At 47.9% G+C, this 27,251-nt stretch overlaps 3 protein-coding genes across 12 annotated transcripts in view; 2 read left to right on the forward strand and 1 right to left on the reverse strand.

Moving 5' to 3' along the window:
• The window catches only part of XPO5 (exportin 5), a 29,959-nt gene extending 14,690 nt beyond the window's left edge, over window positions 1-15,269 (forward strand). For all 6 annotated transcript variants that reach the window (XM_053973765.1, XM_053973768.1, XM_053973766.1 and 3 more), the window contains 14 exons: window positions 462-561; window positions 1,410-1,591; window positions 6,679-6,779; window positions 7,834-7,930; window positions 8,554-8,690; window positions 9,276-9,373; window positions 9,820-9,866; window positions 10,043-10,137; window positions 10,985-11,047; window positions 11,545-11,627; window positions 12,262-12,369; window positions 12,553-12,690; window positions 12,855-13,019; window positions 13,560-15,269. In XM_053973765.1, coding sequence (XP_053829740.1) covers window positions 462-561; window positions 1,410-1,591; window positions 6,679-6,779; window positions 7,834-7,930; window positions 8,554-8,690; window positions 9,276-9,373; window positions 9,820-9,866; window positions 10,043-10,137; window positions 10,985-11,047; window positions 11,545-11,627; window positions 12,262-12,369; window positions 12,553-12,690; window positions 12,855-13,019; window positions 13,560-13,700 — 1,555 coding nt within the window. In that variant the 3' untranslated portion in view covers window positions 13,701-15,269. The remainder of the gene's footprint in view (window positions 1-461; window positions 562-1,409; window positions 1,592-6,678; window positions 6,780-7,833; window positions 7,931-8,553; window positions 8,691-9,275; window positions 9,374-9,819; window positions 9,867-10,042; window positions 10,138-10,984; window positions 11,048-11,544; window positions 11,628-12,261; window positions 12,370-12,552; window positions 12,691-12,854; window positions 13,020-13,559) is intronic.
• Window positions 15,270-15,291: 22 nt separating this feature from the next.
• Window positions 15,292-19,749, reverse strand: POLR1C (RNA polymerase I and III subunit C). Of its 4 annotated transcripts, none has more exons than XM_053973775.1 (9): window positions 19,621-19,748; window positions 19,467-19,538; window positions 19,192-19,299; window positions 18,543-18,675; window positions 18,319-18,438; window positions 17,981-18,076; window positions 17,661-17,810; window positions 17,028-17,144; window positions 15,292-16,716 (listed from the first exon to the last, which is right to left on the reverse strand). In XM_053973775.1, exons 1-9 carry the CDS (start codon window positions 19,687-19,689, stop codon window positions 16,598-16,600), a joined length of 984 nt encoding a protein of 327 aa, XP_053829750.1. In that variant the 5' UTR covers window positions 19,690-19,748; the 3' UTR covers window positions 15,292-16,597. The 4 variants fall into 4 exon arrangements, with proteins under 4 accessions (XP_053829750.1, XP_053829749.1, XP_053829748.1 ...); XM_053973774.1 differs by having other exon boundaries at window positions 17,981-18,133; window positions 18,319-18,435; window positions 19,621-19,745; XM_053973773.1 differs by having other exon boundaries at window positions 17,981-18,133; window positions 19,621-19,738.
• Window positions 19,750-19,767: 18 nt separating this feature from the next.
• On the forward strand, window positions 19,768-24,964 carry YIPF3 (Yip1 domain family member 3). 2 transcript variants are annotated; one of them, XM_053973777.1, is made up of 9 exons: window positions 19,768-19,875; window positions 19,947-20,153; window positions 20,236-20,342; window positions 20,947-20,992; window positions 21,276-21,368; window positions 21,707-21,838; window positions 22,355-22,468; window positions 22,929-23,052; window positions 24,459-24,964. In XM_053973777.1, exons 1-9 carry the CDS (start codon window positions 19,795-19,797, stop codon window positions 24,578-24,580), a joined length of 1,026 nt encoding a protein of 341 aa, XP_053829752.1. In that variant the 5' UTR covers window positions 19,768-19,794; the 3' UTR covers window positions 24,581-24,964. The 2 variants fall into 2 exon arrangements, with proteins under 2 accessions (XP_053829752.1, XP_053829753.1); XM_053973778.1 differs by having other exon boundaries at window positions 19,801-19,871.
• Window positions 24,965-27,251: the final 2,287 nt, after the last annotated feature.

Here is a 27,251-nt window from a genome sequence, read left to right on the forward strand (position 1 = left end):
AGTTCAGAAACTGCCAAGAGACTAAATGCTGTTTGCTGAAAATTTCTGGGTAAAAGTTGTTTAAGGTAATAAAGGAACATTCTCCAGCATGCTCAAAGCATTTGTAGAAAATGAGAAATGAAAGACATCCTTGCTCATCCCCATGAGAAGGTAGGAAGCTTGAGTTCTTACTAAAGCTGAGATGTCTTGCAGCTCTGGGTAGCTGAGCATGCAAAAAAGTTTTCCCAGCAGGCCTATTTTCATAAGAGATTTGAATCTTTTAGATCCCCACAGCCCAAGAGAACTGATAATGTTTGGAGAGTGTACACATCTCTGATGCTTTTTAATCATGTTCCCATGTACAGGATGGAGTGCTACCTAGCCTCTTTAGCCTGCTCTGTATTTGTGTTCATTGACAGTGCAAAGCTCTGCTTAAATTCCCTGGCACCGATAATAATCCCATTGCTGTCTTTTGCTGCCAGAGTCCTTTCAGATCCTGAAGCCTTTATATCCTACGTGGGTGCAGACAACAAAATTGCTGATCCACTCTTGGAAGATCCTAGTGGCCTGAACCGGTCTAGAGTGAGTATCGTTACCAGGAGAGGTGTAATCGTTAATGAAAGGAGACCTGCCTCCTTCCATCCCCATTTCTCTTGTGATTGCACACGAGGTCTCCTGATCATGTACTCCTTTAGATTGCAGAATAACAGGCTGGCCTTGGTCTTTAAGCTCTAGTAAAGAGCATGCAGGCCATGCAAAACAACATTATTTATCAGAGTGAAACACATTTTTTCCTCCTCTTTCAATTAGAAGCAATTGATTTACATAATTTTTAGAAATATGGCACAGTGAATTGTGCTTTTTAAACCAGGCAGTATGGAAAACATCATGCTCAGACTGGAGCACAGAATATAATTAAAATTCATCTGAGGAGATTTGTATTGAGTTGTTAGTGTAAAGTCTTCACTTGAACTGCAAATGGAGTTGCTGTCCTCAGATCTGTAGAAGACACTGAAATGCAGTCCACAGAGACGTGCTTGTGATTTGGGGCTAATGCAGTTGTGTCATCTCGGATCCTGCATCTGTCCCAGCACATGAAGGACATGAGGAGCTGATGGTCTAGACCCTTACTTTTAGCAGTCTGCCTGGCTGCTTGCATGCTCTTGAGGTGATATGCATTGGTAATTTGTCTGATAGTGAATTCCTAGGCCATCCTGCCATGGCCAGGGCTCTCAGAAGGTGATGGAATACAGCATGATCATTTGCTACGTTTTCCTGGCAGCAAACTCACCAGGGTTTGTTCCTATCACCAGGTTAGGCTCACTATAGAACATTCCCTTTGAGATGGGATGATGACGTGTTTTTCTGAAAACTGTTGATTCAGACTGTGATCTGGGTAAGAAATGCTTTCTCCACATCTCTTGCTGCAGATAAGCTTTTGTGTGTACACCATCCTGGGAGTTGTGAAACGAGCTCGTTGGCCTGCTGCTACTGAAGAGGCAAAAGCTGGAGGCTTCTTTTTGGGATACCTGCCCAGTGGAACTCCAATGTACCGTAATCCCTGCACTGAGCAGGTCCTGAAGCTTTTTGACAATTTACTTGCTCTCATAAGGTGGGTCAAGTTGATTTGAAATCATTTATGTTGGCTTATAAATCTCTGAAAGCCAAACTGATAAATTTGTGGAATGCTCAGAGCATGCTTTGCCCAGTGAAGCCAGTGGGAATATGGGCTGGTGCCAGTGCCCGAGTACTGTTCCTGACTGTTCACAGTGGGGAATGGCACTGTGGAAACTGGAGCCTTCTGAATGTTCATTGGCCTGGCCTGCAAGAGGCCATCAAAACTAATGGGAGCTTGTGCTGGGGTTGCCTCCCCCACCTCCACTGCTGTATTTCTGCCACTCAGTTAATGATTTCTCAACTAACATCTCTGCTCTGCCCTCAGCCCCTGCAAGGCCACCTCTCCTGTCACCACCAGGGCAGTCCCAGCTCTCATCGCATCCCATTCACGTTGTTCTCTCTTCAGTGTTAAATTAAGCTGGCTTTAGTGACCATGAGCAGCAGCCTCCTGAAGCACTGTCTGCTCTTGAAATCAATGGATGCATACTCTCAGGCTGTTGCTACCATGCACCAGTGGTGTGTAGGTCTTGGGCAGCCTGGGGAGGGAGCAAGAGAAGACAGAAAAGGGAAATCCTGAAGAACACAGTTCCCAGAATTACAAAGGAGAAGTCTCTCTCAGGGTAACTCCTGACACTAGGAGTTTGCCAGACTTATGGGACAATTTTGTGAGATAACATGTTACATACTTGAAAACTTGCTGCTCTGTCCTTGGCAGGGGCCTTTTGAGAAAGAGCATTTTCAGATCCACTTAGATTTTTCAGCTCCTGGGTTTGTAAGGGAAGGGGCCCTGTTACCTGAGCTCCGTTTAGTCAAGTATGTTTAGTAGTCACTGAGCTCAGGAATGTGCTGCTTCCAGAGAGAAGCAACATGCTGGACTGTTGGGACAAGCACATGCTGTCATGGTCCACGCTGGCAGTGTTTCTCATCACAAAACTCTGTAGCACAGTGTGTGGTACTTTGGCCAGTGACCAGGTAGACTTACAGAATTGTGCTTGAAGTGTTTTTGCCTTTTATCCTGGAAGGCTAAAGATCCTATTGATGAGCTTTTGGGAGAGGTTAGGTAGAGTAGAGTTGCCCTGAGTAGTGGTAGCCTCATGCCATTTCTTCCATTGAAAGCCTGCCATGTGTCATATTGTGTGAGACCAACTAAACCAGTGCCCAAGGTACTGAATAGGTTGCAGCAGACACTTTTTCCTCGTGCAGTCACTGTCCCTACCAGAATTTGTGCCTCAGTAAAATCACTTGGGATCTCTGTTACAACAAGCTTAGGAAACTATCGTCCAACTTTTGTCACCACTTCTGTGAAGAAGCAGAAACTCTGTGCCTGGTTTTTACCACCTCCAAAAGAACACGTGAGCTATGTTCTCTATCCAGGATATAAAGGAAGAGGCTCCATGGCTGGTTTGGGCTTTTTTTGAGATAATGCATCTGTGTTGTTCAAGCATCTCACCTGCAGACCAAAATATTTTCTGTGTACATGGAGAAACCTGTACTTCACTCAGAGGCATCTGGGCTTTTCTTAAGGCTGGATGCTCCAACAAGAACTAATGAATTATGTATTCAGAACAGTAGATCTTTATGCTTCATATTTTTCCATTGCTGCTGTTGGATATGTAGGCCTTTGTTTGACAACTGCAAGCTCCTAGTTGCTCAGTGCAGGTGTTGATGCTGCTTAAGTCTTTCTGGCAAAGCTGGATCTTGTGCTGTGGAGCTCCTGTTGTGTTCTCTGCTGACTTCAGATGCCTTTTCCATGTATGTCTTCCTCAGGCCCTCTTTAATATGGATCACGCAGGAGAATATGGAATCTGTAGCCACCTGTCAGCAGGCAGGAGGTATGGGGATATGAGGAAGGCTATGTGGAAGGAAAGCTGCCTGTGTTTAGGATGCCTTCAGGGACATAGTTACATTACTATGTGGGATGGGTGCTTCTCTTAGATCTGTGCCATTAGGCAGCTCTCTGTATGGATGTGCAACACTGGGATAGCACTATGGAAGTCCCTGCAGGCTGTGTCGGTTTCTGTGTGAGCAGATCTGCAAGTAGTAGCATGGATCCTGCTGAGCAGCTGAACTGAGCACCAAGTCAGGCATCAGTGTCCTAACAGAGGGGGATTTTCAGGCTGAGCAGGTGGGTCCACTGCTCTCTGGATAGTGTGTGGCATTCTGCTGCTGTGTTAGCAGACAGAAGCAGTGAAGCTGTTAAGCCACTGGGCTTTTGCCAGGGTAGTAAGTAGCTTGAAGGTAGGTCATGGGTGAGATCAAAGAACTGAGAAGAATAAGGTAGTCGAGGTAATGGAAAAATAAGGTAGCTTTGAGTGGCATCTTATTGTGCTTACCTGTATTTGTCTCTTGTCGCTGTTGAGGCAGGGACGGGAATGAAGAGACTCCATCTTCAGAGGGCAAAGAATGAACTTTATTAGCAAGTAGCGTTCCTCTTTTATAGCCAGGATCGCTAAGGTGAAATATGATCGGTCTCAAAGTGAAAACCTTTCACACCATTGGTGCACTATGAACAGCACACTGTGATAGAACATATCTATAAACAATATGAACAGAAAGAGAGATAACAATTGTTTGAATTCTTTCTCCTAACTTTCCCAGGCTAGGCCTGGAAGAATTCTCTCTCTTTTCTCTCTGACTGAACTGAGAATATTCACAGTCTCTGTGTTGGTAGCTGTGTTAAATGAATTATTTTGAGGTTGCTTTATTAATCACTGCTTGCAGTTTTCAGAGTAATGATTCTCCTGTCCTCTGTGGTACCTCATTTCATATAGGTGTTTTGTAGCTTCTGGCTTAAAATGTTCACTCCTGAATTTAAACCCAAATCATGATTTTCAGCCACCTTGGTGCATTTCTGCAGTCAGTAGCTGCATGACCTGATTGGTCCAGAGCCTTTATTGTGCTGGGATTTTGCTCGTGTTTTGTTGCAAATTAAGTGCTCACACTCAGCAAATGCTTTGCTTAGACAAAGTTTTTTTTGGAACTCCTGATGATGAGATGCTGATATTGCCAAAGCATTAATGCTGGTGAAAGAATTCTTGGGTAGACATGGATGTCGTAGGCATTTTCATTGTAGAGAACTCCAGCTTTGTAAAAAGATTCTTCAGTCATGGACTGTCCTAAAGGACTCGTCTTCTGGTTTACAAGCTGTTCTCTCTAGGCATCAGATACTCTTTCTAGCAGAGCTATGACCATCACTGAAAATTCCCCAAGTCCTGCCATATCCTTTGCTTGTCTTTCCTAAAGCATAAATGTTTCTTGAAATTAGTTTTACTTTGTTTTTCTGTGTGTGGGGTGCCCAGGAGTGCTGATAAGTCTCAGCTGGAATATGCCTAGGGTCTACATCATCATACATGAGAGCTGTTGGATGCCTTTTTAACTCCCATAGGGAGAGCGTGGTTGGCCATTTTCTCTCCATTCCCACTGGGAACTTGCTAAAGTATTAAGAGAGCTTGCCCTGTAAGTGAACAACTGCCTCCCCACTCTCAGACTTAAAATGCTTCAAAGACTCTGAAACAACTAAGGACCATGACCATACCTTCAGGATATGACTGTCTGGCCTGTCCTGCTGGAGTTAGTGCACTGTGATTTCAGGGTTCACCTTTGCAATTTCACAGTCCCTGCATTTGCCCCACTGGCCTTCTGCCCAGCATGAGGCAAAGCCAACACTGACATGGAGTGGACAGGAGACAGACAAGAGATTATTTTAGTGGCTAGGTTTCAGGATAACCTCAAGCAAAAATGTACAGCTTTTTGAGTCAGTGGGGCAGCATTAACCAGTGTGGAAGCTGGGCTGTTCCCTGGCCCTTCTTGGCAAAGCAGAATCAGCTTGTGCCCCTTTGAGGCCTGTTGCATGGTGTTAGATCCAGCCCAGAATGAGAGTATGAGTCACTAAGAAGTCATTTCTATAGCTCTTTCTCATGAAGTTCACATACTTGCCTTCCTCATGTGCACTGAGCAGGGAAGTATTTAACACTTGCAGAGAGAAACAGGCTAGTTGTGGTTTTGGAGCTTTCTGCAAATGCAGGCAGACATCACTGCATCACAGTTACCAGAATTATGAATGTAGGCCTTAAAAAAAAAAAAAATAACTACATGAGTGAAAGCTGAGACTCTGGAGAACATCCTGAGGTCTGTCCACCCTCCCTTCCCCCAGCCATTCCCATGTACCCCCTGCTTTGGGAAACGCTGCTCGAGGAGGAGATACTGAGTTGCCCTTGATCACCTCTAGCAGCAGGTACAATGGCATTGCAGTTTTGGAGGAGGCTGCAGGATTTGTGCTGTGTGCAGCTGGCGACACCCAGAGTGGAGGTCTGAGGTCTCAAAGGAGAGAGGTAGGTGAGAGAGACACCCCTGCCGAGTCCAGCTCTGAGTGTCAGTACCCTGGCTAAGAGAGAGGACCCATTTTGGCCTGGATGGCAAGAACCAGCCACCCATGGCTGAATTGGTGTCCCTTGCAGACAGCTGACAGTGGCCACTTCCTATGACGCGGAACTGTTCCCAGCTGGATGTGTTGTCCAGGGGGCACACGTGCCTGCCATGAGTAACATCTGATCAGACTGATGTTCTCACTAGAGTCTCTCCAATGCCACCTGCTATTCTGGGGACTGTGACCCATCCCTGAGGGGCAGTGTGTGTATTTTGGAGCTGAAACAGCCCCTCCCTCTGCAGGGGCCTTAGGTGCAGCAGTTCTTTTGAGATGACAGAATCCATGTCTTGTCAGTTCTAAAAATACATTCTCTGATCCCTTTGGCCAAGCTAATAAGTTGTTCCCAGCATCATCTGGAGAATTGCTGGGAGTTTTTACTGCTGGTGCTTGCAAGGGGTGGGATGAACTGAAATAAGTGGAAGGGGCAGCCAGGAGATTCAGGACATGAGGTGGAGTCACTCCATGTCTCTGTTGGGTCAGCTTCCCCAGTATTTTTGCAGGTGGGGAAGGGGGATCCCATGCACACGTGCATGGTCTCACCTTCCTCATCATCTGCCTCTGAAGAGCTGTCCACAAGCTGAAGGAGAGGATTCCACTGTCAAGGGCAAAAAAGGATTGATTTACATGAGTATAAACCAAGTGCTCTTCTGTTTCAGGACTCACAACAACCTCTACATGCCAGAGATGGTGGCTAGGCTGGGGGATACATTTGCAAAGGCCTTGGACATGCTGGAGGTGGAGAAGAATGCCATTCTAGGTAAGAGGTTTCTCTTCAGGAGGAATGTGTGGGCAGATTCTTAGAGATATTTGAGTTCGCATCTGTCCAGTGAAATAGGGCTGGAGGACCAGCTTCTTCATAGTGTTTGCAGCTCAGCTGTGATTTGAACCGGCTGAAACTAAGATGTAAGTAAGTTATTGGACAGACAATTGGTTTCTTCTGTATGCATTGAAGGGTACACTTCCAAACTGCTTATCCCATCTGTGGGATGGTGGTGGTCTCTGCAACATGGCATTTCAGGCTGCAGAGGCTGGAGGGTGCTGTAATTGTCTGCCTTTGAGCAGAATTAGTGCTCAAAAGGAGCCCTGAGTGCTGGAGCAGAGACCTGTACTGGAGGGCGAGCCAAGTTGTGCAGTGTGGCTTTGGCACTTGTTTCTAGACAGCATCTTAGAAAGAGGCCTTTGGAACCTTCTTAAAGCAGGTTTGAGCTTGTGAACACAGAAGTCTTTCCAGCCAAGCAGAAGTGGGTGGCCTTGCAGATGAAGTGTGGTTCATGACTTTGGAAATTGGGGTTTAATGTCAGGCTGGCAGACAGTGAAATATTTTGGGGAAGTTGCTTTTTCTTTTTTTCTCCATTTCCTATCTATAAAATGAGAACACAGTTCCTTTACCTGTTTTATGTGACTTTAAAAACTCTGTGAGCCCCTGCACATAAAGCTGCTCTAAACTTTTTAATATCATAGTTGGACAGTAGCTTGTATCCTGGCAGAGAATACAAACCTGAAGAGATGAGCTATTAGAAGAGCTGCGACAACTATCAGCTTTGCTGACTGGGTTCTAATCACTTAAGTTCTACTTTGGAGAAATAAGGCAGCTACAACAACCTCAGTGGAAACACCTCTGCTCTGGGTGCAACCAGCCTGAACCTGGCTGACCTCTGACTTTCTGCCCCAGGGTGGCTGCACCGCTTCCTATTTGGCTCTTGCCAAGAGCTTCCCTTCTTGCTGTCAAGCTGGCTGGGGCCTGCCCAGTATGCTCTGAAGGTGCACTGTGCTCTCTCGTTAATGTAACTGAAGCTTATTCCTTCCCACAGGTCTCCCTCAGCCTTTGTTGGAACTTTATGACTCTCCTGTTTACAAAACAGTCTTAGAAAGGATGCAGGGCTTCTTTTGTACCCTCTACGACAACTGGTAAGAGCATTACATCTCTCACCACATTCTAGCACTGCACAGCCAGAGCAGTAGGTTATTGTGGGGTCCTAACTTCCTTTAGAGTAGACTTTTGATGTGAGCTGCATTCTGCAATACCCAAGTACAAGCTGCAGTTGTGGCATGCAGCTTGTATTTACATATATAGATATAGATATAGATATAGATATAGATATAGATATAGATATAGATATAGATAGATATAGATATATATACAGTGGTTGTAACCTGCCACACAGACATAGAACAGTCTGGAAAAAGTACCTCAAAATGGGGGATCTGCTTTTTGCTCTTCTGTGGTTAGGTAGTCAGATTGGAGCACTTACCTGATATCCTGATCTAGTTTGTCTCTTTTGCCCCTTCTAATTATATGTCAGGGTACATCAGCACTTGAAAGCACCTTGTAGTGCTTAAATGCTTAACTCATTGTCCCTCTGCAGGTATCCCAGAAAAAAAGAGATACTGTGCTAAAATTCCTCTATAGTATTTGTTTAGGAATGTGACAACTGTGTAGTCTCAAGATGATAGTACTTGTAGGCTTTGAAGATCAGAGACGTGGTACTTGTTATCTGGCAGACTTGTAACTAAGTTGTTTTTTGTTGAAGTTTTCACATCCTGGGAAATGCAGGCCCCTCCATGCAACAGGATTTCTACACTGTTGAGGGTCTTGCCACCCAGCTCCTCAGCTCTGCTTTCAACAACCTCAACAACATTCCTGATTACAGACTGCGACCCATGCTCCGTATCCTTTCATCGCTAACTCAGGCCAGCTTGGGAGGGTCTGAACACATAAATTTAAAGCATGCATTGTTTTCAGTATGGCCAAAACAAAGAAGGGTGATTGAGGAGGTAAACAAACAGGGATACACCTGGTGTGTGCAAGGAGGGCACAAAGAGAACAAGCAGTGGATGGGGTCAGAATAAATGCAAAGGATTTGTGTGGTTTTGGAGGCACTGTGAGAGGTGAGTAGTGCCTTCTGAGGGACAAGGCAGCTTGGATAGTGAGGAGCTTGACATTAGGATGTGCTTCTCTGGGAGATCATGTGGGTTTCCCAACCTGCTTTCCCAGGCTGGACATTCAGTCTCACAGCTAGGAAATGAGTGCTAAGTGTCCTTAACTATTTCAGCTGAACTGTCAGGGGAAAGAGCTGAATAACTGATGTTCTTGCTGTATAGAGATGCCACTTGTTAATTCAGGGCTGTGAGAAGGTGGGCTTCCAAGTGTGTGTCCCTTGGCCTCCCAGTGGAATGGGCTGGCTTGGGCAGTGTGCTGCAGTCTCCCTAGCAGCTGGCTGTGTTGGATCTCTTCCTTAAATGGTCTGTGCAGGTGTGTTTGTGAAGCCCTTGGTACTTTCCTGTCCTGCAGAATACTACGAAACCCTTGTCTGCCCCATGCTGGGACCACTCTTTACCTATCTGCACATGGTAAGAAACAGCTTGTTCAGTGTCTGTTCCTTGACATCCCTGACTCCTTTTAGCAGCTGGCAGCAACATGTGGGAATGTTGGCTCTACAGAGCCAGCAGAGAAAAAGGCAGAGCCTTGATGCTTAATGATTTTGATGATGTTTAGTGGGGGTCTTTAAAGTGCATTGAACCCTGGCAGTTGCACAGCAACCCTTGCTGTGAGTTCAAACCCATGGACATGAACTCCTCAACCTGCAGCCCTGATAGTTTTTGGGTTTGTTTATGGGTTTTTCCTGTGTCCTCTCATTTTCATGACAGCTCATTCACATTCCAGCACACTTGATACCAGTTCTCCTGCCATTCAAAATGGGTCTTGGCATTTAAAGCTCTTGTGCTTCTGCCAGCAGATATTGCTTGGGTCTCCTTGCATTGTGTCCAGACTTAATCTTTCCTTCTGTCTTGAACAGAGGTTGTCCCAGAAATGGCAGGTGATCAACCAGCGAAGCATGCTCTGGTAAGCTTCCACCCCTTGGTAGAAAGAGGGAAATGGGGTCTTTTATGTGGCCCTTTGCCCAGGAACATCCCTGCCAGCAAGGGCAGGAAGACACACTGGTGATTCATTCCCTGTGTTTGGGTGGAGGGGTACTTGAAGACATTGGCTCCTGTCAAACTAAAACCTGTTCTCCTCAGTGAGGATGATGCTGCAGATGACAACCCTGAGTCTCAGGAGATGCTTGAGGAACAGCTGGTCAGGCTGCTGACTCGAGAAGTCATGGATCTTGCCAGTAAGTGAAATCAGATTAAGTCTCCTAAGATATTTGGGAAGTTTTCCTTGGAGCGGACAACAGGAATTCCCAATGTGCAGTAAAACTTAATTAGAACCACCATGGTATGTAACATAACCATGAGAAGGCAGATGTGAGACAGCCCTGCCAAAATCTTAGCTAAAACCTAGCATGAGATAATTGAAAACCTTCAGAAGATATATTCTTCCATTTGTTAACTTTTAGGGCTCCATGGTTTTGGCACCATTCCTGTAGGAATCCAGTCCTGCAGGGAATTGGGTTCTCCCATTCTGTGCTTTGGAACTCTGTATGGGACATGGATTTGTGGACAAGCCAAATGTACAGCAGCTTTGTTACTGGCAGTTGCCATGCCTCTAACTAGACATAAGGCAAGAGTCCGTCTCCCAAAGCAGTCTCCCTTGTATTCCCCTTCTCCAACATCATGTGTCAGCATGGCTTTGTACAGCAGGGCTGGGGAAATTGATTCCATGGAGATTATAGATCTCATTCTTACATCTCCTTTCTTGACTGGCCTTTTTGCTTTAAACCAGTGTTCTTGCGTTATGGGCTTCAGATGGTTTTGCACATTCCTGGTTCTCAGTAGTAGGAAGCAACCACTGTGCAGCAGGTTCCACTGTGGGAAGGTACTGTGGGTGGGGTGTTACAGCCTTCCAGGTAGGGCAGTATTGAGCTTTTATACTGGGCTTTCTGATTCTTCTGATTCCCTGTAAGAGTTGGGGGAGCTTGAAGCAGCTCTGAGCCCAACAGAGTCTGTAGGATAATCTCTGCATGTTCTGCAGTAGCATCTTCCCTTTTCTGCTCCTCTGACGTGCAAATGTTTTTGCAGCTGTTTGCTGTGTTTCTAAGAAAGGTGTTGAACAGAACACTACTGCTGCTGTAGATGGGGATGGTAAGTAAATGCCTACCTTTGCCTTTCCTGCCCTCGGAGTACAGAAACGCTGTTCCTTTCCTGTTTCTTGAGGGAGAGGCTGGGCTGATGCTGGAAGTTCTGAGTCAGGGGTATAGGTTTGGAAAGAAGTCTTCAGCTCTGTCCTGCCCAGCGTGCCTGGGGGGCACAGAAAAGCCCACTCTAGCCTGGAAATGAATGTCCTGTAGGGTTCACAGGTGACATATTGTAACAGCTGGTTCTTAAGGTTCTGAGAAGTGGGTTGAGGAGCAGAGGGGGATGTGAACAGTTTCCCAGGAGCTGAAAGTAGCCAGTTGCATGCCTCTCCTGCCCCACAAAGGGTGGGTGCTTTTTGCTTAAAAAGAGATGTTCTGGGTAAGCTGTGCCAGGACACTGATTCTGTGTGCTGTCTCCTGGCTCCCAGCTTAGTTCTTGCAGCCTCCCTGTGTCCCCCTCAGTCCTTGGGAGGCCATGTTCACAGTGCAGCCTTTGCTCTGCAGATGATGAGGCGATGGCCACGGAGGTGACTCCCCCTGCCAACGCAGAGCTCACCGAGCTTGGCAAGTGTCTGATGAAGCAAGAGGTAAGAGCATGTGCTCTGACTGCCACCATCCTTTCTCTGTACTCTTTGTCACACTTGTCTGCTCTGCAGCCAGACACTGCTGCAGAGATCTAGGCTGCTGGAGCGTTCCCCATGTGGGAATCACCTCTTAGGAACATATATGGCTTCTAAGGGCCTTGCAGAAGCCACAAAGCAAATGGGGGTTGGGATCCAATTACAACACACAGCTACAGAGCTTCAGCCCTCCTGGGGAGGAGGCCCTGGATATCCAGCCCCCAGGGTGCTCCCTGGCTCTGCCTTCATCCTGGTTCCCAGTTTTCATCCAGCTTTATTTTTCTGTACTCTCTGCTGTGGATGCCTCAGAAGTTCTTGTAGAAGCTTTTGTAGTGACTTGAGAGTAGCAGCTGAGGGGAGTCCATGAGTGCTCCAGGGTCTTTCCCAGGGAGATGAAGGGAGCAGGTTAACTTAACACTGGTCCCTCATGGTTCTGAAGGTGCACACTGGGTGAACACTTTTCGCTAGAGCAACAGTAAGAGGCAGGATTCTCAGAAGCTCCTGCAGATTCTCTGGATTGCTTCTTGGCTCCCATCAGGTTTGAATGCTGGAAGTAGAAAATAGTTCCTGTGACTGGTTTTCCCCTCTGACTCCTTTTCAGGATGTTTGCACTGCAGTGCTGATCACTGCCTACACATCCCTGTCCTGGAAGGACACCTTGTCCTGCCAAAGAACCACAACACAGCTTTGCTGGCCACTGCTCAAACAGGTACCTCTGGGAGGAAGAAGGGATTAGTTCTGACAGGGTTGGAAGAGGAAGCTCTGAATGTTGTGAGAAGTGTGGCTGCTTCACCCCTGGGCACCTTCTCCCTCAGGAAGAGCAAGCTGTTGCAGAAAGTTGGTAATGTACCACCAGTATCTTGCTTCAGTGCTGACAGTGCTTCTTCTCCAGGTGCTTCCAGGAAACCTCCTTCCCGATGCTGTGTCTTGGTTTTTCACAAGTGTGCTCAAGGGCTTACAGGTTCATGGGCAGCACGATGGCTGCATGGCAGCTCTTGTCCACCTGGCTTTCCAGATCTACGAGGCCTTGGTGAGAAATTCTGTTCTTCATCCAAATGTGAGGTTGAGGAATGTGAGGGGAATGGTGAAAAGTAATCCTGTGCCTTGTGGGTAGGGGCAGAGGAGTTAATGGCCCCCAGTGAGGGCAAGGCTGTTACTCTAGCAGAGCTATGTTAATGGTACTTCTCCATGCAGCGCCCTCGCTATGGTGAGCTGAAGGCAGTGATGGAGCAGATCCCAGACATCCAGCTGGACTCTTTGGAGCAGTTTGATTCAAAGCTTCTCAACCCAACACTGCAAAAAGTGGCAGACAAGCGCCGGAAGGATCACTTCAAGCGCCTCATCTCAGGTTGCATTGGGGTAAGTGATATCCCAGAGGAACGTTTCACACCTGTATGCAGCAGAAGAGATGGGGTGGCCGGTCTGCCTCTTCTCACCAACCACCCCCCTTCCCAGCCATGAGGCTGTTGCAGCATGTTCTTAAGTGTTTGTTCTGCCTCTCTTCACCCTGGAGGTCCAGCAGACTGAGCAGCCCCTCCAGCAATGGCCTCTCACTGAGAGGCAGTGGGTACCTTGCACAAGGGTGCCTGGGGAAACAGAGTGTTAAAATGTTTGTTTGAAACTGCTGGGTTGGCATTGGACTTCTGTGAGGGGGGTGGTGGTGGAGCCTTTGACATTGAATTAGAAGCTGGGGAGCTGGTATTCTAAAGGTTACCTCACTTGGTAATTTGGCACTTGGGAGAGGCCAGGCCTGAAATTCCTCAAAATGCAAGCACGGGGTTCAGCCTAGGGATTGCTCAGAACCGGGGGTATGCCTCTGATGTGCAAGCAAGCTACCCCTGAGTTGAGTGGGGGTATGAAGACAGTAATGATTGATGCCTGCCTGTCTGTGCTCTGCAGAAGCCCATCGGGGAGCAGTTCCGCAAGGAGGTTCACATCCGGAACCTTCCGTCTCTCTTCAAAAAGGTGAAGCCATCACTGGAGACAGATGTGCTAGAAAACGAGGATGGAGAGGGCTTCAATGTACTCTTTGAACCCTGAGCCTGGGATGCTGCAACCATCTCCTCCCCTACCTTACAATTTGTCTCTCCTCATAGTAAGCACATTAGATTCTTCTTGTCACTGCCTCCACAAGCATTCATCTAAATAAAGCCCCTTACGGGTCCTGTCCCCTTCTCTTCCATACACTGGGATGGGGCCTGCGGTGGCATTTGAACCAGTCAATATTAAGCTCTTCCCGTGACTCTTTCCCCTCCATTGGATGAGCATCTTTAGACCTCTGCTTCTCTGCAAGGTGGGAGCTGAGTCCATAGACCTCTTTAGGGTAAAGCCTGATCATCTTGTAGCCTTGGGTCACTCTTGCTCCACCTCTTCAGCCCTTGGGGTTTAGGATTAATGCAAAAGGCAGAGTAGTGTGCCATGTGAAAAGGGGCTACCCTAATCTAATCTTATCTTCCTCTGGGTGCTAGTAGCCAGGCTTTGTAGGGAACACATCGGACACTCCTGTTAGGCTTAGCAGCACTTGTCCCTAGCGGACTGGAATTCTGCTGAATCCGTTTCCCTCCAGGATGCTGAGCCTTGGGCTGAGGGCTGCGTGCCAGGAAGCCTAGCAGTGCTCTAGGATCTCCTGTGAGATCAGCCTTTCTAAGGTGCAACTGCTCTCTAGAAAGAGGCAGACACTGTCATATATATACATATGTATGTATAGATATGATCATACAGCTTGTTCTACCCAGAGCCAAATGGAAGGCTTTTACTTTGTGCCAGCCTTTCTTGGACATCTCTCAGGGGGAGCAGGACATATTTTTTTCTTAATTTTTTTTTTTCATTTTTCCGTGCCCTGTAGTCTAGAACTTGGCCAGCGCAGGGCAAATAAAATCTGGACCAATACCTGAAGCACCTGAAATCCAAAAGGGATCTCCTTGCCCTGTTGCAGTGGAGGTGGCAGTAGCCCCTGTTTTGCCCAGTCTGGTATTCCCCAGAGAATTGCATGGTGGGGCAGGAGGGGTGGGCTTTATACTGCAGTTTACAAGGGGGAGCCAGGTGAGAAACTGGGTTTTAGATGTGGTGGGACTCTTATGAAGCCACTCCAGTCTGCAAAGCTGGTTCTTCTTACATGAAAAATACTACACAATCTATCCTAGAGTTAGCACAGGAGCTAAGAGGGTCTGTCCAGAGCTAGCTGGCAGTTTTGGCATCCAGGAGACAGAACAAGTAATAAACTGTGGTAGGTGGAGAAGTGATGTCTCCACATGGACAGACTGGACAAAAAGGCTGGGGTTGGGAGGTGTGGGAGTGCAGACAGGAAGAGCAGGCCTTGGGCATCCACTCACCCTCCTGCCCCTGCTGTTCCACCAGCACCCTCCACTTTCTTCCTAGCCTCAACTTTTTTTAACCTCTGAGCTAACATGGCTCCTGGCTCTAGCAAAGGCAGGGTGTATTTATTGTGTTGTGATATTTTTAACATTCTGTGACTTCATGCTAGACACAAGGGGTTTTTGTAAAATGGGTTTTAAACCTTTTTTGTAGGAATGTTTAAAAATCCGAAGCTGTCTCTGAACTGGTTGTGTTACACCTGAATGTCAAGTAAAGCTATTCCAGTTTCATACACATGGTGTCATGTTTCATTTTTATTCATCTGTTTCAATAAGATATGAGGCCTCTGGTCTGACCAGACTGCCTGCCTGGAGATTTCTCAGCATTCATTTTTCCAGCTACCAAAAAGGGGACACCTTTGCTGGTGGTTAATACACTGTCAGGGAGGGGATGAACCATTCCAGACTATGTAGTTTAATTAGGTGAGGGGGAAATTGCATTTTTAAAGTATTTATTTGTCACTGCTAGTTTATTTTAATTCTAGGTCCCAGCTTACAGCTTGAGGGGTATGTGCTGTCAAAGCAAAACCCTTAGGCTTTTCAAGGGTCTGTCCCATAAGCATATGAAGCAATAGCACAGAGAAGTAGATAGATAGATAGATAGATAGATAGATGCCAAGTGTACCTCTTCCCTACAGCATATTCACCCTAACAGGATGTTTACACTCTAAGTAATTCTACCCCAAGGAAACAGAACTTTCATTCTACCTACTTGCTGAGGTCTAGCACTATAGTGTGCATTGATTTCAGCAACTAGGACACAATACTCCCAGACATTTTCAACTCTTAACACTCAACCATGTTGCTCAATGCCGCATCTAATCTGGCCTTGAACACTTCCAGGGATGGGGCATTCACAGCTCTGGGCAACCTGTGACAACTTACCTCTACCCTCATTGTAAAAAATATCTAATGTTCAATAGAAGTCTACCTTCTTCCAGTTCAACACTGTTGGCCCTTAGCCTGTCACTACAGACCCTGGTAAAGTCTTTCTCCATGCCTCCTTTATATACTGAAAGGCCAGAATAGGGTCTCCCTGGAGCTTTCTTGTTCTCCAGGCTGAAGAATCCCAGCTGTCTGTTTTTTCATAGGAGAGATGTTCCAGTCCTCTAACAGTACAGCCTTTTCTCTACCGTATTAACTATCCCTGAGCTGGTCTGAAACACCCACAAAACAGCTGTGCTCTGATAGCAACTCGTTGAACCTCACTGACCTGCTTGGGAAGTGCTTTACGACGCTGCCGTATCAGTCCTCCTCACTGCATACCATCTAAAATAAATGCTCTTCCTCATCTTTAGACATGCTGCCACTTTCTTTTCCATGTACTATGGTTTCACAATTGTGAATGGCACAGGAGACAGCTTTAAAAAAAAAAAAGGCTTTATTTTAGTGCATCTTCTCACTGTGGCTCATTACCAACAGAAAAATCCTAAGAGATAGTCCTTGGATTCCTAGCAAGCCCCTAACAAGCCTCCTGCCTATGGAAAAGGAATCCCCCCTAGAGGCAGGTGCAGGAAGCCCAGAACAGCAGTGCAGGTTTCTGCTTTCCCAGCTACAGCCTGGTCACTCCATAGACACAGAGTCCAGTTCATTGAGGAAACGCTGACACTTTCCCATCAGGATCTTGATGGCTTCACTCACCAGCACATCTGGAGGCAAGATACCCGTCGACTCCACTGAAACTGCACAGAGACAGACACAAGTCAGCACAGCCACGAGGCAGCCTCAGCCTCCATGCACCTGGCTCCCTGCTGTCCCTCACCTTCCCTTACACCTCACAGCAACAAGCCAGATCTTCACAGCCAGAGAAGCGGCTACCTTTGCCAGCAGGAAGCACCAAGAGATTCAATCCCAAAGCAAGTGGTTACCCACCGCATTCTGAATGTATGGATGCTGAGGGTAGGAAGAGGCACAGAGCCAGCCACACGTGCTGGCCAGTCACTGCTTGCTCACACAAACCATGTCAGGACTCTGTGGAAAACGAGGCACTTACAGATGTAATGGTTCCGTACTCTTGCCAGGCGCACAAGGTTTTTCAGACCCTCATGTCGGAAAACTTCTCTGCTGAATGTGTCCAGCCGTGCATTGGCTACTCTTGCCACCTTTTTTCCTAAAGGGAAGATGAAATGAGATGGCCAAATTGCAGCAGGTGGGTGTCTTATGGTCACAGCACGTGCTTACCTCAAACAGGCACTCCCTCCTCACCAAAGGCTGGGAGACACCAATAAAAAGAATTAGCATATACCCAACATGAAACTCCAACCTGGCAGGAAAACCCGAACACAAAGCCTACATGCACCCTGGAAGGACACAAGAAGTCTCCACACTCAGCTGCTTTTCCAGCTCACTACCCAGTGTCACAACTTAATAGCACTGGAAGCTGCAGTCAGCAGCTGCAGAGCTCTGTGGACAGGTATCCAATTTATTTCAGGGACATCCCTGTTCATCACCCAACACATCTGCACATGGCAGCCACTCATCCATAAAAGTAGGCTCAGAAGAACATGAACCATTGATCAGCAAGGCAACATCACAATGTGGTTTTGTTTCTGCAAAGTTTGGCTCTAAGCTCCAATCGGTTTCTACTAAAGCTTGCAAGGAACAAGGCAGCGCAGGAAAAAAGTACCATTGATATTCTGGACCTCAATGACCCCAGGGGAAAAGCACTTCTGCAACGTCTCAGCTGCCTCATCCTCAATAGGCTGCAGGAGAGTAATGTCAGGAAGCAGTCGATAACTGGCTGTGGCCACAGGAGAAAACTTGGCATGATCCTTACCTGTATGAAGAGTTAAGAGTCAAGGATGAGAGCAGGCCTCAGGGAACAAGGATCCTGGGGCCTGAAGTTCCAGGGGAAAAGCCAGTTCTCCACCCTTCCCCATCACACTGCAGTGCCCTAGTCCAAGCACTCACATTCCTTGTTCCGCTGCCCCAGGAGCCACGACTCACCTATACCCTTGACACAGTGCATAAGCACATCTATTTCCTGTCCAGGTCGCAACAGTGCAATGAGGATGTCATCGTGAACAGGTCGAAAGTCAGCATCTGGAAAAAGGTCTGTCTGATTCCCCAAGGGCACCCATGTCATGTGTTTACTGTACACTGCAAAGAGAAGCCACAAACATCAGCCAGCTGCTGCCTCAAAGCAGGTCACTCACTTGTACAGAACTGGAGATAGCAAAAAGTTTAGCAGAATGGAATCAACTCTCCCTGTGAGCACATAGGGCTGAGAAAACAGCCCAAGACCAAAACAAAAAAACAGCACCTATTTTTAGAGGCAATCTCACCTTTATGATTGAAATATAGTTCATCAGGATCAGATGATTCCTTGGCAGCCTGAGGGTTTCGTTTGCATTTGATTTTCAGCTGAAACTGCAAAGTATCAATTTCAGTGCCTTCCTGATCTCCTGGGAAGAAGCATATGAAATCACACTTCTGCTCAGTTTACACAACCTTGATTTCCTACTTTGAGAGAAACCTTCAATATTTCTATTCTATTCAAGATTCTCACCTTGGTTTCTGTACTCAAAGAGCCGAGGGTCAGCTCGGATAGGGATGAGGCCCAACCGATGAGCCAGAATTTCATCCTGCACAATGGATGTGTTGTTGTACACAAAGACCTTCTCTACAGCCATCGTTGGCACCTCAGGGAGACAAGAGATCAAGTCAGCCTAAGACAATACCTGAACTACATGCCAAGAGATTATCCAGTTCAAGTGTCCCTCCTCTCCCACAAACAACTGCCAAGCAGACTATTTTGAATGGTATTTCTACCAAATCAGACTATGCAATATACCATTACACCATATCTATTCCCATCCCCATTTTTTTAAGCAATCAACAGGTGAAGGACAGGAGAAAGGGCTCTGGGGCATCCTTTTAGTACTTGGCAGCATTATGTGGCTTCTGTTGGGTTGACAACATAGCTGTATCGAAAAGGCTGACCCGCAGACACTACGAACAGCACCCCTAGGACCAGTAGGCGGTATCACCCATGCTGCTAAAGTCCTAATTCTCTTTGGGCTCCTGGCACCCACGCGGAACGAACATGTGCTTCTCTTCCAAAACCCGCAGCTGTCCGCAAGGGCTGACAAGGCTGGACATTCCACGCTCCCTGTCAAGCAAGTCTTAGGCCGGCACCCCCAGGTGAGCACCGCTACCTCGGCGAGCAGGATGCGGCGGAAGGCGTTGGCGATGGCGGCGTCGATGCCCACCATGTCGAACTCCAGGGTGTCCCCTTCCTCACGGATCACATCCACGCGGAACGCCTGCGGGAGCCGCGCACCGCGGGTCAGCCGGCCGCAGGGCCCGGCCCCGCATACCCACGGACAGCCCCGGCCCCGCATACCCACCGACAGTCCCGGCCCCGCATACCCACCGACAGCCCCGGCCCCGCATACCCACCGACAGCCCCGGCCGGGCGCCGCTCACCCACCTCCTCGAAGCGCCGCTGGTCCCAGGCGTCCTCGTAGCCGGGGTAGTTCCCGGGGAAGTCGGTGGTGTGGACCTGCGAGGAGAGGGCACAGGCGGGGCAGTGAGGGGGTGCAAGCGCCGGCCGCCCCCCGTCCCGCCCCGCCGTGCTCGCTCACGTTGCGGACGCCGAACTCGCCCAGCACCACGCGGTCCCGCATCTCGTCCGTGCCCCGCCGGGCCGCCATGAGGGCGATGGGCGGTGCTCCTGCGCCCTGGGAGCGGCTCCACGGCCGCCGTCACATCCGGCTCCCCCCCATCCGGGCCAGCGCGGCGGGGCCGAGACGGGCACCATGGCCGCGCCGGGGGCGGCGGGCGGCGGCAGAAGCGGTGCCCCCGCCGCCGAATGGGGCGGTTTCGAGGACAACATGCAGGTGGGGCCGGGCCGGGGGCGGCGGCAGGGCCGGGCCGAGCGGGTGCTGACACCGTGTCTGCCCCGGCACAGGGTGGCGGCTCCGCCGTCATCGACATGGAGAACATGGACGACACGTCGGGCTCCAGCTTCGAGGACATGGGAGAGATGCACCAGCGCATGAAGGAGGAGGAGGAGGAAGAGGCGGATGGCGAGGCGGGCGCCGGCGATGAGGAGGACGGGGAGTTCCTGGGCATGAAGGGGCTGCGGGGGCAGCTGGGCCGGCAGGTCGCTGACCAGGTGAGCGCTGTTCCCCGGTCGTCTCTGGCCCCGGGGTCCCTGCCTGCCCGCCCGGCCCCTGCCCACTCCCTTCTCTCCGCAGATGTGGCAGGTGGGGAAGAGACAAGCCTCCAGGGCCTTCAGCCTCTACGCCAACATCGACATTCTCCGGCCCTACTTCGATGTGGAGCCCGTCCAAGTGCGAGCCAGGTGGGCAGCCCCCGGCGCCGGGAGGCAGCGGCTCCGTGCCTGCAGGAGTCTGGCTGTCAGCTCCGAGCGAGCAAGCAGCAGTGGGCTGTCGGCCCTGCAGGAAGACTCACGTATGGGCAGACACATTGTGCATTATCCTGCCCGCCTTAGGGAGGTCCTGTGGCTGGGCTGACAGCCCTGTCACCTGGCATTGCTGCTGAGGATAGGAGAAGGGGCTCTTTTTGTACTTGGCTGCCCTATGTGGCTTCTCTTGCGTTTGCATCACAGTTGTGTCCAACGAAGCATAGTTTTGTGAGCCTTTCTGAGGAAAGTTGCCTTTCCTTCCTGCTGTTCTGTCAATGATCTCTCATAACTGAGTGGATCCCTAAACATTTTCATTGAATCTGCCCCTCCTCAGCAAAGTTAACCCACTGACAGTAAGGTTTTCCTTCTTTAGTGACTTTGCTTCACCCTTTAGAAAGAATCCTCTGTCCCTCAAGGCCTGTCAACACAATAGCAAACACTGGTAATGGGTATATGGTATCTTATACTTACGAAGCATTTTGTTAACTATCCTGTTGTTCTCCCTGCTGCTGTTGTCATTCCCTGCTTTCCTGTGATGCAGACTGCTGGAGTCCATGATTCCTGTGAAGATGATTAATTTCCCACAGGTGAGTTCCCTTTTGCTGAATCAGACTCCATGGCCAAGTGACTGTCCCACAGACTTGTAATAATCCATGTTATTAAGGACTGAGTTTGTTAGGTGTTCTTCTTCCTGAAAATGTTGGTGGCTCCTTTCCATGGTTGTTCCAAACCTCAGTGTGCTGTCACCTAACCTCAGGTGATAACCCGGGTGATAAACTTCATCCAGTGCACTTTTCACATTGCCTTTGGTGGGGACCCTGATATTCACGGGCTCTAACCAAATTTTCCCTCACCTGTCTTCTCCTGTAGAAGATTGCAGGCGAGCTGTATGGACCCCTCATGCTGGTTTTCACACTGGTGGCCATTCTTTTGCATGGAATGAAGACCTCAGACACCATCATTGTACGTCAAGTTTCATTGATAAGTGGTGGTTTGACTGGGCTCTGGGTACAATAATGACACTAGAAAAGGAGAGGAAACCTCTTCTATAACTGAATAAGCATCCTGCTGAAAAGAAGATTGATTTGAGGATGTTGGTTTGGGGGTGGGAAGAAGGATGTAGCAGAAAGTCTTGACACTCTGCTGCTGGGAGAGCTTGGGGTGTAGGTCCTGTGGCCCCCTGAATGCTGCTGGGCAGCTATTTGATAATGCCTACAAAGTGTCTGGGACTCTCACAGGTTAATTTGGGTACTGGCAGGTCACTCCTTTGAGTTCTCCTCATCCTGACACTGTCTCCACAGAGGGAAGGCACGCTGATGGGCACAGCCATTGGCACCTGCTTCGGTTACTGGCTGGGCGTCTCATCTTTCATGTATTTCCTGGCATATCTGTGCAATGCCCAAATCACGATGGTGCAGATGCTGTCACTGTTGGTATGTACTCATGGAGCTACCCTATGATGCACATTGGCTGTATGGTGTTCCAGAATAAGCTTTTCCCAAAGAACAGGAAAAGTCTTTGTAAACTGCTGGTCCCAGGTAACTGCACTGGGACAACCTGGAATTCCAGGATGTTCTGACCTGCCCTATCCCAGGCACAACAATAGTACAAAGAGGCAGTTCCTCATGCAGGTCTCCTGCTTTACACTTCCTGATTTGAGAACCTGGTGGTAAAAAGCCAGAAAACTCCAATTTCTCTGGGATTGGAGGATCTTTCCTCTGTTTCCCATGTTGTCACAATCTCTGACATACCTGTGAATCCTTCAGACAGATTATCTGTGTGTGAGCTGCTGTTGAAGTTGTTGTTCTGGTTGACTGTTCGGCAGTGAATGAGTGGTTTGTGAGGCTTTGCTGTGGTGAAGTGTTGCAGGAATAGGCTGTTCGTACTCTTGATCAATGGCCCTTTGTGTGGGACTGCTGCTTATAACATGGACATTTTTGTTTTGTCAGGGCTACGGTCTTTTCGGACACTGCATCACTCTCTTTGTCACCTATAATATCCACTTCCACTCCCTCTTCTATATCTTCTGGTTGGTTGTTGGTGGACTCTCTACACTACGAATGGTAAGGGACAGGCAGCCTGGGGTCCTTCTGGGACAAAAAAAGGGAGGGAAGTGTTTGCTTTCTGTTCCTTGGCCTGGTGTTTCATTTCACATCCCGACGAACTGCTGTGGAGAAAATTATGCTGCTGCATATTTTGGCCACTGCTATATGGAGGTGCTGCTTGGCTTAATATCCTCACCCATTCTAACAGCTGCAGGAGGTTTATTTACTCCCTTACAGCCCTTGCTGCTGTGGAGAGCCATGCCTGAGCATTCTGAACTCTTGACAAGACTGGGCAAGGTTCACCTATACAAAACAGTGTCAAATTACTCCAAATTTGTTGGTGAAAACTGTGAAAAAGATTTAGTGTAGTGTTCCTGCAGATTCTCACTGCCTGACCTGTTCTTCCATGTATTCCTGACTGCAGTGCCAGAGGCTCAGGTAGCAGGTGCCCTGTCTCTGATCACCTCCTCTCTCTTAGGTTGCTGTGTTGGTGTCACGCACCGTGGGACATACCCAGCGGCTCATCCTGTGTGGGACTCTTGCTGCTCTGCATATGCTTTTCCTCCTCTATCTGCACTTTGCTTATCACAAGGTGGTAGAAGGTAAGCAAGGGAGATACAAAGACATCCTGTTAGATCTGGGGGAAGACAAGTTGTTTTTTCTCTCTCTGAGAGAAAGGATGGACGGTTTGAATCTGTCCTTTGGGCATCTGTGCCAGTTTCCAACTCTAAAATCACTACCACTAGCTTTTTAGAAGAAGCTGTTCAAGTAGGGCAGCAGGTAAACATTGGGGTAGTTACTGTGCACTGAGTTTTAGCACTTAAGACCCAATTTGTGAGGCAGGATCCTAATTATTTCCCCACAAGTGAAGTGTAACAGCACTGACTGTTCTTGCATGCAGATGTCCAGCCCCTTCCTGAATATTGTTGAAGTCAGGTTGCTTTTCTCTGATCAGGAAATGTGTCATAAGTGTTTTTCCTTCTTTGTTTAACATCTTTTTCTATCTTGTGTTGTATAGCACAGATAGCAGAAGCTGTATCTTCCCCAGCTGGTACTGTTAACCAGGCCATGGATGTTCACGTCCTTTTTCTATCTCTTCTTCTTTTCTCCTAACGAAGTCTCAACTTGCTTTAAAAAAAAAAAAAAAAAAAACCAACCAAAACTCTTCTCCCACCCCATCTCTAGAGAGTTTCCAGATCAATAAATATGCAATTCTGTAAGTGTGTTCTATGAGTTTAGGCAGCCAGACCCGTTTGTGATATTTCTGATAAATCTGCATAATTAGCATAATAGCATTACAAGTCCTTTTGGATATAAATCTTGCTTTTCCTGAATCTGTTTTTATGGCAAAGGTTCTGATCTGCAGCTTTTTGGCAGATGAAATAGAATAAAATATACTCCAAGTAATTTTCCTCAAAGCACTCCAAAACTGATTATCAATCTTGAGAGGGTAATTGACGGAGAATTGAGGACATTTGCATTGGTCTGTGTATTTCCTGCCAAGCATGGGCTGTTTGCATTGCAGTGACAAAAATTCCACATTGCAGCACAGCTGCAGCTCCTGATGTGAGTCTGCAAGTGTATTTCAGGATAAAAGAGAGTCTTGGTGTAAGAGCGAGATCTGTGCTGGGATGAAGTAGAAACATGATTTTATCAATTTCCCTCAGCAGGGCAACATCTCTGGCAGTACTTGCATTCAGGTCAAATGGCAGGGGACTGGATCTGACACCCTCAAAGCAAAAGGATCTGTGTTCCTTTTGGGAGCATGCAGTTTTCCTGCCTCAAGCACAAGCTCTGATGTGTACCCTGTGGTCTCTGGATGGAAGTGATTACTACTGTTCAGTCTTTGGGGCTAGATGTCTCTTCCCATTGCCTGCAAGTGCTTTGCCTGTTCTGGGCCCTGCAACCCTCAACCACTACCTGGAGAGAGAGAAAAGCAAGAAGAAACGTGCCATCTGCTATCATCTGAACTAATTCTTGCCTTTCTCCCCTTTTTTCTGTTCTCCAGGTATCCTGGACACATTGGAAGGACCCAACATGCCACCCTTTCAGAGAGTTGCCCGAGACATTCCAGTTGTTTCCAATGCTGTATTGAACACAACAGCCAAAGCCATTGCATTGACCCTCTAGTTTTACAGACTTGGACTTGCTTCCTTCACTACTTTTGGGGCTGCATAGGGCCACAGTAACCTGCTGCCTGTTAGGAACAGGACAAAACAGCAAGAAGACAACTTGGTTTTGTTTTCCTGGACCTGTCCTCTGCATTACGGTTTTGGGCAGCTGAGTGGACTCAGCAGAGGTGAGTCACACCTCAGTGACTCAGGAGAGCTGCACTCTTCCCCCATCCAGGTCTGGGCTATCTTCAGTAGAGTGGTTCTGTTGCCTGCATGTTTAGCTGGGATTTCCCAGCACAGTTTGTTCCTTAGCCCTCTTTCCGCTTGCTGATGTAACTCCAGGAGTATCTGCCCTGTTCCTGTCCTGAAGAGGGAAGAATTAAATTGATGTTGGTGCTGAGTGATGTCTTATGCTTGAGCCTGCTTGTCTAATGGGAGCGTGGTGTTTGGGTCTCTGCGCCTTCATCTGTCCTGTCCTAGGCTCAAAGCAGGATTCTTTGCATTTTCTGCTGTCCTTTTTCAAATGTTCTGTGCTACATGTCCTGTTCTGGGGACCTTTTTCAAAGGCATAGTAGTTCAAAAGGCACAGGAGCTTCACCTCCTCTGGTGATTTTCAGGAACAGCACAGTGTTTAACCACATATTGATCCTTCTCTCTTCACTTGGTCCAAGCTGCTATCTCATCTCAGCATCCCTTCTGCTCTGTATGTCAGAAATGTATCTGTCCCCATGCTTTCACTGTACCTTTTGTTCCTCCCACCCTTCTGCCCCTGTTACTCTGTGTACATGCAGGGCAGCATGTTTGTGCATGGTCTTCAGTGGATATTTCTATTAGGAGGCCAGTTCAGCCCCTTGTGCTGCTGGCCCTCATGTCTTCCAGCCATGGGACTGTCACCTCTGGGCAGGAGTGGCATTCTGTTCCCCAGACACCCATTCTGTTGTGTGCTGCCTGGCTTTTCAAGCTGAGTCTAGGCCTTTGTTTGAAAAGACTCTTGGGGCCTTGAGGGTCTCTGGGAAGCTTTTCTCTGGTGTTTCCATTTAACAAAGGGAGAAATAGCAGAGCGTGTAATGGAAATAGAGTGGCCATATTAATCTCCAGTGTATTGATGCAGGAAATCTCCAGTAAGGATGGATAAGCAGAGCAGCCCAGTCTAGGCTTACCTGCACTGCAGCAACTCACAACTGAGTAGTTCAGCCTTCCCTCACTGCTCAAACTTCTACTGGTCTGCAAGTAGAAGCTGTTAGCTGGTAACTGGCTTTCATCTTTTCTCTTCTGTGGTTCTGGATGTCTGAGGGAGAGGAGCCACCCCTCAGAGAAGTTCATCTTTAAACTCGGGCAGAAAAAAAAAACAAGATACGGCCCTTCCTTGGTGTGCCCACAAGTGCACAAGGAAGTATGTCAGAACTGCACTCTTTGGTCCCTTGTTTATATTAATGGGAGAGGATGCAGCTGTAGTGGCATTCAGACTACTGCCAAGGTGCAGTGAAAGAGAGGAAGATAGTGCCAGCTACTGTAATCAGGTTTTTCATCTGCTTCAGTTGAAAAAAATGTCACTGGACAGGACTTGATTATTTTCAGTCACAGACCTACTTTCCACTATTTGCTTATTTCCCACATTCATAATTTGTTCCCCTTTCAAGAGCAAAAAGCTTCACTGCTAACAATCACATGTGTAACAGACAGGTTTCCTCACTCTCTTCTCCCCTTCTGACCCCCTTCCTTGGGAGACATTTTGGCTGAAGAACAGCACTCGGAGCAAGCTACTTGGGGGAATTGTTAATTATTTTGGCTATTAGTCTCCATGGGGGTTTTTGGACCAATTGAACCACTTTAAGCTCCTAGAATTTCTATTACTTCAAAACTTGACAAAATGGAAGTGTTAGTTTGTAATGCCGCTTCTGGTATTTCCCTCTTTCTATCTCTATGGGAGGTTTGTTTCTAATTCCAAGTTCTTGCCCTGGCAGCCTAGAATGGATCTATTTCTCTTGGTGCAAACTCTGGAAGTACTGGCAGGGGGGAGGAAAGGAGAAAGAGACAATTGTCACTGGAGTAAGTTCAGCTGAGAGAAAAAAATCATTCTGCACCAAACTTGTACCGTTGCTGATCTGTGACACAATTGGAGAACATCTGTGCTCCCTCCTGCACTGAGCCACTGAGCTGAACCAGAGGGGTGAAGCTGTGCCCTGTGTTTTCACTCAAAGCACAGAGGAGAGCAATGAGCAAACTCCTCATGCTTCCCCTGAGCAGCTTATGTGTTGTGTCATCTGGGGACATGATCAGGGTGACAACCAACCACCTTCTTGGAAACTGTGGGGCTTGCTCTGCTCCAGTTCTTTGGCCCTGATTAATTCTTTGTGCAGCAGCAGCTGGAAGCTGAACTGTTCTTTACTGCCAGAAATTCAGTACTCGGCTGAGAGCTCCAGCATTGCCTTTCACTGACAGAGAAGGACATGTTTTTTCAGAGAAATGTGTGCATGCTGCAGTTCCAGGGAGCATGCTGAGCATGCAGGCTTAATGAAGTCCTTGTGGGAGGGCATCTCAATGCTTACTCAAGTCTTCTAGTTATCAGAGCAAGCCTTACAACCCTATCATGCAATACTATCTCTTTGTTTCTTGCCTGAGCTCTTGCAGCAAATTTCAAATCATTTTTGCCCTTCTCCCTTGCAGCAAATCTGAAATAACCCACT

The sequence above is a fragment of the Vidua macroura genome, chromosome 3, assembly GCF_024509145.1.
Source record: "Vidua macroura isolate BioBank_ID:100142 chromosome 3, ASM2450914v1, whole genome shotgun sequence".
In the NCBI taxonomy this organism is placed as follows: domain Eukaryota; kingdom Metazoa; phylum Chordata; class Aves; order Passeriformes; family Viduidae; genus Vidua; species Vidua macroura.

Excerpts from the sequence above, each read along its gene's own strand:
- POLR1C (XM_053973773.1), bottom strand. The coding sequence starts at position 19,689 with ATGGCGGCCCGGCGGGGCACGGACGAGATGCGGGACCGCGTGGTGCTG. Across the intron at positions 19,300-19,466 it reads ACCAGCGGCGCTTCGAGGAG|GCGTTCCGCGTGGATGTGAT; the intron begins GTGGGTGAGCGG and ends CGGCTCCCGCAG. Across the intron at positions 18,676-19,191 it reads GCCGCATCCTGCTCGCCGAG|GTGCCAACGATGGCTGTAGA; the intron begins GTAGCGGTGCTC and ends TGTCTCCCTGAG.
- YIPF3 (XM_053973777.1), top strand. The coding sequence starts at position 19,795 with ATGGCCGCGCCGGGGGCGGCGGGCGGCGGCAGAAGCGGTGCCCCCGCC. Across the intron at positions 19,876-19,946 it reads GTTTCGAGGACAACATGCAG|GGTGGCGGCTCCGCCGTCAT; the intron begins GTGGGGCCGGGC and ends GCCCCGGCACAG. Across the intron at positions 21,369-21,706 it reads AGACCTCAGACACCATCATT|AGGGAAGGCACGCTGATGGG; the intron begins GTACGTCAAGTT and ends CTGTCTCCACAG.